This window comes from Microchirus variegatus, assembly GCF_963457635.1.
Source record: "Microchirus variegatus genome assembly, chromosome: 8".
Taxonomy (NCBI): Eukaryota; Metazoa; Chordata; class Actinopteri; order Pleuronectiformes; family Soleidae; genus Microchirus; species Microchirus variegatus.
Window position 1 is genome coordinate 14540138 of NC_139809.1, and position 14960 is coordinate 14555097.

The window sequence follows — 14960 nt, forward strand, 5'->3', positions numbered from 1 at the left end:
TTGTGCAGAGCTTGGTGCATAATGCAACCAGAACACAATCATCCAGAAGGTAAAAGCCGTGCCCCGACTCTGACCACCTTTAAAACGAGACACATTGAATGTTTTTCATTACTTTCAACAGGATCCTTAGCATCCAGACCATTGTGCAGCCTGCAAAGAAGGAGGTTTCTTGAGTTTAAATCTTTTATATTTCTCTCAAAATGACTTCTATACAATCGAGCTGTATGTCTTTGTTATTGCTTTGATTTAAAAGCAAATTAAGTGGAGCGAGGTTGTCATCAGGTCAGGTTTGTTGTATCAACAACTTCTCCCTACACTACCTTTGATTTACAGTATCTGATTATAAAAAAAAAGCAGTATTAAAATCAACAACAGCACTTCATCACAAAAACATGTTGGGGAAACAAGCTGATTATGTGTGTGAAGCCAATTAAATGTTCTCTTTTCTCCCTAGGCTGATTTGTGCCAGTGACAGGACTAAAAAAAAAAAGTTATTATTTTAAACAAATACATCCTTAAACTGAAGTAGAATACGGAAACTCAATAATTAATAAAACATACATTATTTATTACACAGAGCAGTATTCTGTGTTATCTGTTCGGAATCATAAATCTGTACTTTCTCAGTGACGCATTCTGTCAAATGCCAGACTCATTAAACTACAGACAGAATGTTAACTAATTAAAACTTCTTCTTTTTAAAAACAAATAAACGTATGGCTCATTTGATGGATTTTATTTCGCAAATAACAAACATGTGTCGCATCTGTCCTCGGTTGCTACGGTTTTTCTTTGTACATTTTAACCATTTAAATCAGGGATTCTCAAAGTTTTGATACCTGAGGGCCAATTTAGGAACCCAACATTGGACTGAGGGCCGCCAAAGGAAAAAAAAAGGAAAAAAATACAGTAATTTGGCCATTGTTCTTACCTTCTAATTACAGGTTAATACCAAGTAACACATTTCTGTCACCATATATTTATTGGGTAAATAGCTAGTAATTGGGAGCTGTAACTACCTGCTTATTACCAGCTTATAACCCAATAAAACACAAAAATTTACCATATAGAAACCAGGTAAATACCCATTATTTTTGTTTACACTTATTGGTCTGTATCCAGTAATGTCCAATAAACATTTAACAAGCTTAGTACCTGCTGGATTAAAACTATCAACTGTAATTCATTGCGGGGCGCCAGAAATATTTCTGCGGGCCGACATTGGCCCCCAGGCTGCACTTTAAGAACCGATGATTTAAATGAAAAGTTTTTGCACGGAAGAAGCAATGTGAATGTGTCATTTTAGATTGTAACATATTTCATGTAGTTCTGTGTACGTTAAAGCTTTCAAAAAGTGGAATTCTAAAGTCGTTTTCCTGCCATTCGAACATCAACTTTGTCGGAGCACTGAGGCCACGACTTTTGACGTAGAGAAAATCCTCTGATCATTTTTAAGCAATAACTTGTCGAGAACACATGGACCGAGTTTGACGTGGGCTAGCTCAAACGTGCTAGGACGAGTACGTTCAAATGAGTACACTAGCCATTTGGTTTCTTCCAAAATGGCTGACTTCTTTGTGGGCGGAACTAAAGTGTACCAAGTTTGGTTAAAATGGGAACAACTACGTTTGATTTAGACACGATTAGAAAAAAAATCAAACATTTACCATTTGACGCAATTTCAGCCGCTTACTCTCGCATCGAAAATTTCCCAAAAATTCCTCAAAAAACTTTGTAGTAAGGCCAATAAACTCAGGTCCCGATCCGACCACTTTTGTCTGACCATGACCCAACTTCTGGGGGCGCTATAGAGTTTTTTAAAGAGGTTTTATGCATATTAACACCCTCCGAAATGACTGGAAAGCCACGGATAACAATCAGTTCCTCACACTTCATCCACGCTCGGGCCCTAATAAACCATTTTAAAGGTTTATTAAAAAACAGTCCACTGCAGCTGGGAGGATCAGGCTTCTTGTGCTGGTACCTGTACCTGTGCAGGACCAATGAGCTCCCAGGATCCACCGAGACTCTAACACACGTCATTCTATCAAACAAGCACGCCTGCAACCCAAGGAAAAATGCAGTCACGACCCTGGGGTCGTAACAATGAATAATAATGATAGAATAACGGAAATGGTCACAGGTGATATTTTCTGTCTGCACTGAGTGGGCGATTAGGAGCGGGGTTAATGTAAAGCTTTGGTCCCATCCATCAGTAACAGACACTGAGCTATTTGTGGTTATGTAAAAAAAAAAAAAAATACTTAGTATGACATTGGCTTAGCCTTAAAACACATAATTTGGATCATGTACATCAGAACTCAGTCAAATTATTCACATTTTCAGAAGCAATTGTCATCTTGTCTTGGCTAAACATCAAATTATGACTTTCGAATTACAATTTATATTTTACAATATTAAAAAAATAGGGCAGGTGGAAGACTTCTGTCGAGATTGAAATCTTTTTATATGACACGTGACGTCGAGCTGTGCTTGATTCTCCTTTCAAGGGCTCATTTACATCAAAAACATTTAGAGCTCCCACTTTTGGTGAGAGGGGACACGGCCAGAGGGGGAAAGAGATTCCCCTCGAGGAGGACGAGCGAGTCTCTGAATCAGTCAACCAGGCGCAGAGACCCCAAAGGACAGACGGCATCATACATCTGACCTGCTGTAAACTGGCCGGGCGTCTTTGTAGGAGCTCTCACAGCAGGAGACGAACATGTGGGAGTACAGATTGTGTTGAAGGGCCTTACTTTTAAAGAAAATAATTATTACTTCGTTGCAGGGATTAGTGAGTGAATCTAAAGAGTGGGTTTTTACGAACGCGGAGACTATTTTGGAATTGGAAACACACTGAGAGCAACTGCTGGTTAAATTAGTAATGACTAGTTGGCCGCTTGATCATTCAGTTTGTTTCGCTGAAACTAAGCGATGCTGATCTCTTCCCGCTCGGCGTGCCGCGCAGTGTGTGTGTGTGTGTGTGTGTGTGTGTGTGTGTGTGTGTGTGTGTGTGCCTGTATGGATGCTTGAAAATGAATTAAATAATCAAGTGATTGGAGTGTTGCGATTGTTCTTGTTTTGACCTTGGGGCTGTGAATCACAAATCATGGCCACGCATGCAAAGCTGCATGAGACCGAGGCATTAGAAGTAGAGGTCTATTCTTCCTTGATTTATCTCGCACGTTCAGAAATGCTTTATTGTTAAGCCTTATTTATTCTGCACTATAACAATAGTTTATCACAACGAGACCACGCTTAATCACTCAGTTAGTTACCATCTGCCCCAGCTCCCCGGGCCACTTCTGGATCAATGGTTGTAAAATATCTTCAGCGGAAACAATGTAGGTTTGTTTTATTTTGAGATGAGATGTGGGAAATAATTAGGATAAAAAGTTACCTGAGTGAGCACTTTGGTCCACAGCAATTAACGGCAGCATTGTGTTTCAGCATTTTGAAAACAACGTACAAAAGTGCAGACATTATATGCGGTCGGGCTGAGCGAGGTATTACCTTTATCCCACTGTGAAAATGTTCCCTTTTTTTTCTTATAGCAACAACACCCTGAGTGCTTTGACATTTAGGTATTTCTTGCTCAGATGGCATAGAAAATATCGCAGTGACGTACCAAACCCAACACTGAGATCATCGAGGGAAGGCGCTCTGGTCCTGTCCGTCACGCGGCAGACTTCATGGGGACTGACTGAGGATCTGATAAAGTTATAACGAAAGCCAAACTACTCTCTTTTTTCAATTCGGGGTTTGTGTGAGAGGCACATTTTTATTTTCATTGCGAGATTATTCCAGCAGAAGTTGGACATTTGCATATAAATATCGACTGACCCTGTGTTGGCACAGACCGAAATGGAAAAAGACGACACCAGGCTCGGCGATGGCAGACACGAGGAGACGGAGAGAAGACGGAGAGAAGACGGAAATGTGGCAACAATTGCATATTAGATTTTTCTGGTAGTCTATAAGTTGCTCCTAATGATCCGCGTCAGATACACAAGTCTCCATACATCACTCCTGCCGTCGCAGTTGTCACTGTTTAGTGTAAGGCGGCCGTTTGCAGAGTTTCACATCAGACTTGTCTCTCCCTGAAGGATCATATCTGCAGTATCTACAACATCAACTGTGACAAAAAGAATAAACATGCATGGTCCAATAGTCTTTTCTGTGCAATCAATAGACCTAATGCCATTCAACCAATGAAGCTGAGCGGCTACAGGAAAAGGTTATTCTCTGGAAACAAAGCTCGACTCTCGTTTTATTGTACCGCTAACTGTCGTGCTTTTTAAGCCTGAAAATGAAATAAAATGAAACACTGTCTCAGTTTTTTTTTTGTATTCCACATCCATGGATGTGTTCCAATGAAAGGGGGGGAGAGCATTCACGGCATAACAACTGCACCAGCTGGCTGACGAGGCTCGGAGCTGCTCACATCCTGACAGCAGGAAGGAGCTTCGCTGTGTGCTTCCTGTCTGCTGTAACTAAAGTCTCTGCCTCAGAAGTAAGGCGGCTAATTGAGTTCCAGACATTCGCCCGGTGTTGCAGTTTCTTTGATCATGTGATTTTCTACACCTCTGGACGGCAACCGTGCCTCCTGGAAGAGGAAAAAAAAATGGTAATACAAGTATCACTTGGTATTAGGTCTGACTAAAGGGACAGTGTCGGCGTTTGTCACAATTTGTCCTAAAACATCAGCTGTCAGTGAAAGAATGTTAAAATGAACGAATCAAGTATAGTATGTGTTACGAGTAAATGTAAGATTTCACACACACTCATTAATCATGGAAAATTCATTTGGAATAAGACATTTGACAGGTAATGAGATAATGATAGAGGACGTATGTGTATTTTTTTTATGTGCTGAATATGTATTACAGCCTCTGCAGCTGAGGGAATATAAGTAATAAATATTACACAGCACATGTAATTTCAGAGTGAATGCACTATTGTGTATTTCTATTATAATTATCTTGGTGGTACACTGTTAAATTTTATGGCGGCATATTATGCTCTTTCAGTATTTCCCTTTTCATCTATTGCTATTGTATGTTATTATATCAGTGTGTGTATAAAAGCTGTGCCGTTTTATAAAGCACAAAGTGCACAGCACAGAGCTCTCGCTTTCACTCTCTCTGTCTCTCTTTCCTTCTCTCCCTCTGTCGAAATTCTCCCAGAAGATGATCAGCTTTCAGACTGCTGTAACTTGTGACATCACCGATGTCGTGACGTGATGAACGCACAGACGAGGACGTCACCCTTGAGACTATGGGCACAACCCCAGACAACCGCCACAGATCGATGGCCGGCTTAGAAGAGTTTTTGGATATTGGTATTGTTCTGGCGCCATGTTAATAAATGTGAGGGCAACGTCTCTCTTTCATCACTGCCAAACAACAACAAAAGTTGTGGAGCCAGTAATTAAAATGTATATCTAACAAACTCTTCAATAGTCACGTGGTGATGGAGTGGCTAACGTTGCAAGAAGTGTGACCTTCTAACCCCAACCCTAACCCCAACCCTAACTCTAACCCTAGTTTTGGATCTGGGTTTGACTGAGGGTATTTCTGTGTGGAGTTTGCATCTTATTCCCCCATCTTAAGGCCATGGTATACTTCCGTGCACAGCGTATCTTTGTGTAATCAGCGCGCAATGATTTTGGAACCGCGAGGAAAGTTGAGTGTGCGTGGACAGCACCGGTACGTGGAGTTTTAAGCCCCGCCTACCAAGCAGAAAAACCATTTCGACAACAGAAGAAGTAGTCGTCAAGGATAGTCATCTGAGTCTCGACCTGGGGACCCTCGAACCGGCTGACATCCCAAGTCCCTTGTGTCCAGACTACTCCAGGACCCTGACACGTGATACTGGTGGTATACCAGGACACTCCAGGATGTTCTTCCGCTACAAGTAAAGAAACGCTTGATTTGTTCTCTCGCGTTTGTCCTTACAGGCTCCGGTAGAAACATGGCGTCTCGCTGCTAACAGTGGCTATGCAACCGCGGTCCGCGGTCATGTTATTTTACATGACTTTTTGAAACACTACGAAAATGAAACAAATTATACAGCGACTAGACAATGCAGGAGCACATAATATGTATAAAAAAGTGGATTTTGGGTTATATAAACCCATAAATACTACACATTGTACCTTTAAAGGTGCTTTCTCTGCTTATACATGGAGCTGACCTTGGGTCAGGCTCAGCAAAAATATGAAGACGAATTGTGTAGACAATAGACTGGAGCCAGCACTATACAGAGGCCGCTGTGATTACAACAGTTGCGGCATGCGCCGTCCTGAATTTTTTAGGCTTGTGCTTAGGAATGGGAGCTGATAACTTTAGAGAAGGCCGAATAATGTTTGTCCCTTTCAGTCTGCACTAAAAACGTTGAATGAAGCCAGTTGCTTACCTTGTTTACCCCTGCATCTTTTATAACCCCAGAGAGATGTACTGTTGTTCAATTGCAGACTGTCTACGAGATTGGTCATCTTTATCACACGACAACCCAGATACTGAGTACTGAGCATATACTTTGAGCTGTGGTTGAATATGAAGTGAATGGATGTCTCTGGAGAGACCCTCAGAAAACTGTATCCTGGAACAAAAAGATTCTGCAGGAACTGTGAAAAACAAGCACACTATTTGTGTGTACAGTAAAGTGATGACAGCTTGAGTGACCCAGCTGTCTGTCTCTGAGGAAAACAACAAGTCCAACCTTTTGTTGGTCGCATCTGTGGTGAAGACGGGGAGAAAAATAGAAATCATTTATGTGGGTGCGAGTTACACAAGAACCCCGTCCCATATCTGCAGTTTTGATCCACAGGGATCACTGGGAACCCGGTGCAGGCATCCAGAGACAAAGATGAGTGCAAGCCCAGGGTGCTTTACTGTGACTTCTACTTCAGAGGGAAGAGCTTTTCCCCCACTTGTGCTGCAGTGAGTGGTGAGCAGTGTGTTTTTAACCGTTCTGTTTGGCACATGTACATGAAATATTAAGGTGGGAATAAAGGGTTAGTTTCCCTGGTGTGGACACTTCTACACCATCTAGTGGCAATGTTTCTCAGGGGGGACTGAGCTATTTATAAAGACAAAACTACCTACAGTACATTGTATGACAGGCTACATGCTGAAATTACAAATCTGGTCCTGACAGAGAGAGAGAGAGCTATACAGCGAGAGTGAGCAGGTTTTGAGGCTTAAATCTGATAAATGGAGCTAATTGCTTCCACATGGTCCCTGTGTGTTCATGTTGTTGTTGTTGTTGTTACGGATGATTAGACTAATGGATCTGAATAATTGGAAACATGGTATACATGGCGATATTGTGGTGAGGTTCAAGGTTCAGCGTCGTCGAGGGGTTTCGTACCGTGTGTGTGTGGCGTTTGGAGAGGAAAAGGGATGTTTACTTACCATTTTGTGGACATTTAATCTCAGAAACCACAAACGGCAATTGTAAGGACGTTATCAGTGCTTTCCTGCACTAATTGTCAATGAACGCTGGTGATATACAGCATTTCTACCGTTTTGTATTAGCGATACGATCTCACGTGCGCAAGGTTTTCTTAAAAACTACAGAGTGACATATACATGTTGAATGATTTGCGTTTGTTTCACACATTCATTTAGCAAAGCCTCGTTGACGTCCGAGGCGACGTGTGTTCCGCGGCATGAAATAAAGGAAATGAAAACTCACACTGATAGTAGAAGCAGTGTTCGACGGAAACCTTTGAAACATCTTGTTTCATTTCCTACACACATCATTGCAATTGTAAATCAACATCAGTCAACATGCTTCACTTTTACTATATATATAATTCTATATATATACTGGACATACATTTGCTGTCAAGAGCCGAATTCTGAAGCAGCATATGAACTCGAAACATAGTTTTCTTTGGCTTTAACTTGTCATTTTGATTTTAAAACAGCATAATTGCAGTGGACAAACGACACCATGCAGCGTATACTGATCCCTACAGTGTAAAAGTCTTGCTTTTACTGTGCTATTTTCTTGGCGATACAGTTTTCACAGAGAAATGATGACTCAATTTCTACTGTTGATTTTCCCACTTTGCTCCTGCTGCTTCACACTAAAATGATGCATGACATGTTTTGGAAGTATATAGGAAGTTGTTTCTAAAAAATAAATAAATAAAGGAAACAGATTGAATCGGCTCTTTTCTCTGTGTCCTGCCAATCGGTTTGCATAATGATTTCTTCATTACTCTCATGCAGGGCTTACAAACATTATTTCTCTCATTATTTTTAAGGGAATATGTGGCATAATTTGTCATTGGGCACTGTTTTTGATTCATCATCATTATCGCTGATGCTTCCACTCCAAGACAGAGAGTCACTGGTTCCTCCACGGCTGAAGCTGTGTGTGCTCTGATCCAGCCTCCTGCTGATGACGTCTTCCCCCGGTGCCTTTACTTTTCTGATAAATGAATATGGCAGAAAAATTGTCCAGGAAAAGCAATTCCTCAAGCGTCACAACAATTCCTTCTCTCATTTTTCACATCTATTGAGAGAGAGAGAGAGAGAGAGAGAGAGAGAGAGAGAGAGGGGTGAACTTGACTGCTTTTCCTGTGCTTAGAGACGAGACATGCAGGGACCACCCTGGCCCCCCCTCCACCTGATTTTATATGAGGCTTAACCTTTTTCCTTTCACCGACTTAGGATGGATATGTGAGGAAATCTCTCGCTGCCCTCTATAGATGTGTTTATGGCTTATGTGTGAGGAAAGGTGAGAAGTAGATCTTAAATTTAGCCTTTTATCCAAATCTTGCTCATCTTTACATGTTTATTTACTTTAAAGCTGAGTCGCAGACTCATCCATCTGTTTCACTCTCTGGTGCTTTGTGTGTGTGTGTGTGTGTGTGTGTGTGTGTGTGTGTGGCAGGGTGATTATAATGTGCTCATTGACATCTTTGCCTCCTAAGAGAGACCGATGTGCTCCTTTTATAGACACCTGACCTTTGGGCTCAGACTGAGAGAATGTTTGCTGCTCAGGCAGTGAGGAGAACTTGGTGATGTTTGGGTGTGACGGACGTCTAAGGTCTTTACTGTAATGGAAGTCTACGAGAAATAATGACCGTCATTCTGTAAAAAAAAAATCAGTCTCGAAAATCTTTTAATAACGTTTTTTTAAAAGCTTATCTAAGCAAATGTGTTTTACTTGCATACATCATTACACAACATCCTCTTAAAGTGCTAAAAATCCAAATATAGTGATGGTAGGCCTTAATGAACCCTATTAAACGACTAAAAGCAATCCAAACACTGATACATCGCTTTCAGGCCTTCAATCAGCCACGGGGTAGAATTCAAAGTCCTCCATATTTAATAATTAAAGGTGCATTATGTAATAGATCTAAAGCAACTGGCCTCAAAATCCTCCTACACAGAGACTCAGGAATAATGTTCATATAACAAACTGAACTCACCAACAACAACAGTACAGACAAAATATTTGCATTAAAAAAAATATTTTGCAGACTGCAAATAATGTTTATGTTTTGAAATCATGTTTTGGCATGTGGCGCCACCTAGCGCCGTCTACCAATCATTGCAGTCAGTAGAGTCTCAGCTGCCGAGGCAACCACGGGTTGCCAGTTACGTCAGGAAACGAGACCTAGAAAGACCTCGGTATTTTGAATTTGAATGTAGTAACCGCTTTTGGCCACATTCTTACATATGGCGCCTTTAATTGGTCGTCATTTGATTATTTCCAACCGGAAACTCAGAGGTCAACAACAGCATTACTGTTGAGGGTTTGGCTGAAGGACACGATGGTCATCTTCTAACCTGAAGAAAAGAACGGTGATAGTTTTGGTTTTCTTTTTAAGCCACGTGTGAAGACCAGGACCAACCAAGCCTTACTCTCTATAGGTGAATGAAGGCAGTAGTGATTTGCTGTACATTTTCAAACAGTAACCAGAATATAATTGCGTCTACAAATACAGTAGAAGAGCATTCATCCATCTTCTAGCGCTTCATCCTCCACATGAGGGCCACGGAGGGAGCTGTGCCAATCTCAGCTGACATAGTGTGATAGATGGGGAACACCCACATCCACTCTCATACTCACACCTACGGTCAATTTAGAGTGTCCAATTTATCTAATCCCCATATCGCATGTTTTTGGACTCTGGGAGGAAACCGGAGAACCCAGAGAAAACCCCACGCACACACACGGTGAGAACATGCAAACTACCAAAATAAAGTCTTCTTGTCGCTCTTCTGTGGTGACCCACATTTTAACATTCCCAGCCACCTACAACGTATGTTTTTTTTGATCTACTCTTTGCCACTCTTCGCTTAGTAGTCGTGAAAAGAAACACAGTCACAGACATGTGCGTGTGAATTTTTGTTAGATTTGTTCAAGTGTCGTTCAAATTTGCCATACATTTTTTTTCGTGTGCAAGTCCCTTAAATAGTAACTGTCGATTTACAGGTGGTGATACAGCGATGTCAGTCAATCAGTTGACGGTGACGCCGCATGAAAAACAGTCTCTGATGATCTTGAGCAGAGGTGTCTGTGAAGACACAATGAACAAATCTGTATTTCTGAGCAATTAAAAAAATAATACCTTAAAAAAAAAGTCTTCACTGAGATGTTTTCATAATACAATGGGCGTCTTTTGTGTGTTTTGAAGTGTGGGTGTATTGTGAGGTATTGACACAATATCAACACCGATTTTACGCGTACCGTCGCTTCCATCGACCTTCCTGGTGTCTGAACAATCGCTGTCATTGTTCACTTGGCTGCTGACGGAAAAACAGAGTTTAGCCACTTTGCAAAAGATGATATACACGTCTGTTTTAGCCTGTGATGTTATGTGATATTTATGATACGTGATTTATCTCACTGTTCGACAGCCTTTTTTGGCTGTAAATCCCTCATTCTCTGGATATGTTTTGTACCTTGTGAGGACACAGGGGCTGCTGCTGCACTGCTGCCTGGCTTGTGGAGGTAAATTCAGGCAAAGGATTTTCAAACATCAAACTCACAAGATAATATTTTTCGAGCTTGCTGGTGGAGGCAGCCATCGATCAACAACAACTCCTGTGTCGTGATGTAAAATCTTTGATTTTTCTCTCTGAACTTTAGAGTGAGCGCTTCACTTACTTCAGTCTTCAGCTGGAAAAAGGGTGGTCTAAAAAAAGTGAGAGAATATTTGCGGCACGTTATCAGATTTAAGCAGGCAGAGAGTTTATTATTAGGTATGCCTCTCACTGAGTAGCTACAGTATAATTTGGCACCCACCCTAACAGAGGTCAGTGTTAATACATCGTTTACCACACTTCGGCACCAACGTAAACATCCATCCATCTTGTCGTTGTCCACCGATATATCCTCACTGTCCTTTCTCTTGGCCATGTTCATGCCAGTTGGCACGGTCAGATAGTCATTTCCTCTTCCTCACTTCCTCCACCAACAGCTTTCTGAGCTTCTTTTTCGTCAAAAATAGCGCAATTGTGTTTCTCGCTAGACTTCCTGATTCTGAGGACTCTAAATTGGCGGCCCTGACCTTGCAAGGTTGTTTTATTTTTTTTTGCTAACAGACAGTAGGGGCAGCGGATACATCCCACAATCTCCCAATAACAAAGCCACAAAGCCACAGCGACTCAAAAGCTGTTAAATTGGAGTAAACATCTTACATAGTTCTTCTTTAACGCCAGAATTCTCAAAGTCATTTTTAAACTGTGCAATATTAATTTGTACACAATTATGCAGCATTTTCCTCCAATACACAATCCTGAAATCAGATCAAACCGATGTATTTAAAATCACAATTTATAGGACACTTAAGAAAGGAAGGCTGATACCTTACAGCACACGTGTCAAACTCAAGGCCCGGGGGCCAGATGTGGCCCGCCACGTCATGTTATGTGGCCCGCGAGTGATTAATTGGTCTTAAAAATCTGTGTTAAAATAAGTCTATGCTGCTTTAAGGCGTGCGTTGACCATGAACTACATTTCCCACAATGCATGGCGATTGCGATAATCTCAAAGTGACGGCACCACCACTAGATCGCAGTGTATCATTGTATATGCATCATGCGACGAGTGAAACTAAATAAGTATTAAATACAGAAAGTTATTTAGCAATATGTTACAGAGTAGTTACCTTTATTTTCCATTATATTTGGTTACATTTATTCTGTATGACGGTTACATCTGGCCCTTTGAGGGTCACCATTATGCTGAAGTGGCCCTCAGTGAAAATGAGTTTGACAGTGCATAACCAGACTAAAACAGATGCAGTGCAGTCATGTGCCTGGGCTGGTCGGGGTGAAAGGAGACAATTAGGGAGAGAGGAGAGGTGGAGGGAACGGTTGATGGTTGGCACACAAACATTGATCGGTGGTTGCCAATGAATGTGTCTCTTACAGTGAAAAATGATCACGTGATGAGAAGAGATAACAGCGAACAACAACAGACTCTAAAAACTTGATTTACATTCAAAATCCACGGAAGTCATGCAGATTTGGCAAACTGGACACTCTACATTGGCCGTAGGTGCGAGAGTGAGAGTGTATGGTCGTCCCTGTGATGGACAGGCGACCTATCCATGTGACCCCGCCTTTTGCCCTATGTCAGCTGGGATTGGCACCAGCGCCTCTCATGTGGAGGATAAAGTGGTTGAAAATGAATGGATGGATCCACTGGAAAAAAGGACAAGGTTAACTTTCTCTTCTGTTGTTTTATCTCCAGGAGAACACTATCCACTCTCTTCCACTTCCACTTCCAGTCATCTATTTTAATGCATCTCCAGTGCTGGGTGTCAAAGTGCTATTATCTGTGCTACCGGGTGGGAAGCAACACTTCAAAAACACCAAAATCTAGACAGCGGCTTCACCGTTGACATCTGAGAAGCCGATGTCCAGATTTATCGCGTTCACTTAATCCTTAATGACATCTCATGATCATTTTATCACTTAATATATTCTATTTATTACTTCATATCCCTTTTTAAATACCGTTAGCCAATGTTATAAAGACAGCAGTAATATTATTTAATGAGTAATTTACACTAGCAGCAGCACTAATAAAAATTATACTGATATCAATTTTAAATTTAATAAAGTTTTTTTTCCTTTTTTTCTGGGCTGATGGAGTGAGTCATGAGAAGGAGAAGATGAGAGAGAAGAGGAATAACGACAGTATAAGCGCTATGAAGCGCCTCCAAAAACCTGTGGGATACAACTCTGACAAGTGAGTCTGCTCAAAAACCAAGGATACTGACCCTCCACTCGGACGCAAACCCCTCCTCATCCCAGCATCACTCTCTCTTTCACTCTCTCTCTCTCTCTCTTCTCTCTCACCCACCTCCCTCCTCCGTCCTCCTCATAAATCTATTGGTCGTGGTCTCCGCTCTCTCACTATCCACTGCTCTGCTGATCATCACACTGCAGTTGTATTTTGGTGGAAGTTGGCAGCTCGAGCGGCTCCACGGCGAAAAGGAAAAAGGCGTTCCTCTCTCTCTCTCTCTCTTCCTCACTCTCTCTCTCTCACACTCTCTCACTCTCTCTCGCCCTTGGACAGTGGAATTATGAGCAGAGCTGACCCAGCCTGAGCCTCTCTACCAAAACCCCCCCGTGTCTTCAGTCTGTTACCGCTTTTCACTCTGAGAGAAATTAAAAGCCGACCAATGGAGATTGGAGTGCGCATCCTCTTGGCTTTCCTCGTCCACCAGGTAAGACCGGACTGTGTGTGTGTGTGTGTGTGTGTGTGTGTGTGTGTGTGTGTGTGTGTGTGTGTGTGTGCGTGTGTGTGCGTGTGCGCGCACGAAACAGAGCTGGAATAAAGAGCGGACCTCACTCTTCTTTTCACACTTGTCTTTCAGGGTTGCCAAGTTTTTCTCTCTCGCGCAGTGTCTGCGTCTTTTCAGCACTCCAGAGCACAAGTTTATCCCCCGTTTCGTTCTCCCCATTTTTTTTGCGCGCACTGGCTCTCTGTCGTGTATGTATGGCACCGAGATTTTTTTTTAATTTTTTTTTTATGAGTGTCTGGGAGTCTGCAGTGCTCTGTCACTTTAGGGAATGCCTTTCATATTTGTGACAGAGAGTGAGAAAGAGGAGGGAGTGAGAGATATGATGGATCAGAGAGAGAGAGGAGAGAGAGGAGAGTGGGAGCGCAGGGTGGATGTTAGACATGTGCAAATCTCTGCTGTGGCTCTTGTCTCCAGTCGCATCTATATTCCGCTCAAGCCACCAACTTGAGCGTTTCTTTTGGCTTGTGTGTGTGTGTGTGTGTGTGTGTGTGTGTGGGAAGCACACAGGCGGTTGGAGGAGGAAAGAGAGAGTGAGGAGGTGGTGGAGAGAGAGAAAGAGGGGCAGGGAACTAAGTTGGCCGCCTTCGTTATTTGTGTCGTCTCTGAGGATATTTTACTCCCTCAGTGGACACGGTGCTCTCCCGGGATATTTAATAAAGCCTTAATTCCCACTGTGACAGAGCCACTCGCCTGTTTGATTTGACTTTAATCTGTGGAGAGAGAGAGAGAGCAACAGAGGAAACTTGGAGGAGCTGCTTCTTGCCAGCCTGGCTCTTTAAATGATCATTTAAATGGAGATGGATGATCAGTTCGTGACTCCAGGCTCTAAGTCCACTTAGTGCGACCGTGTTCAATCCATTCCCCTGCCGATGTGCCCTCGTGCAAGGGTGAATCCAGCTGTGCGGTTATTCATCTGCCTTAACCTCTGACCTCTTCTTGCATGCAGCAACATTTTAAAATCACCACTAAATGACACCGCGATGACAATTCGGCAAATTCTTCACTGTATAGACTAATTTTGAAAAACCCAAGTTGAGGTTATTTCTAAACCCAGCAACAATGGGAGAGCCCCGAAGCGTGGCAGGCAAACAACTCATTTGGGAAACTGTGCTGCTTCACTCTCTTCTCTCATCCCCTCTCTCTCTCTCTCTCTCTCTCTCTCTCTCTCCCC

General features: G+C 42.3%; 1 protein-coding gene across 1 annotated transcript in view; it reads left to right on the forward strand.

The window, feature by feature from the left end:
- Positions 1–13666: 13666 nt before the first annotated feature.
- cdh13 (cadherin 13, H-cadherin (heart)) overlaps positions 13667–14960 on the forward strand; it is a gene marked incomplete at both ends in the record, with an annotated part of 310410 nt that continues 309116 nt past the window's right edge. The window contains 1 exon segment of the mRNA XM_083893789.1: positions 13667–13711. Coding sequence (XP_083749915.1) covers positions 13667–13711 — 45 coding nt within the window.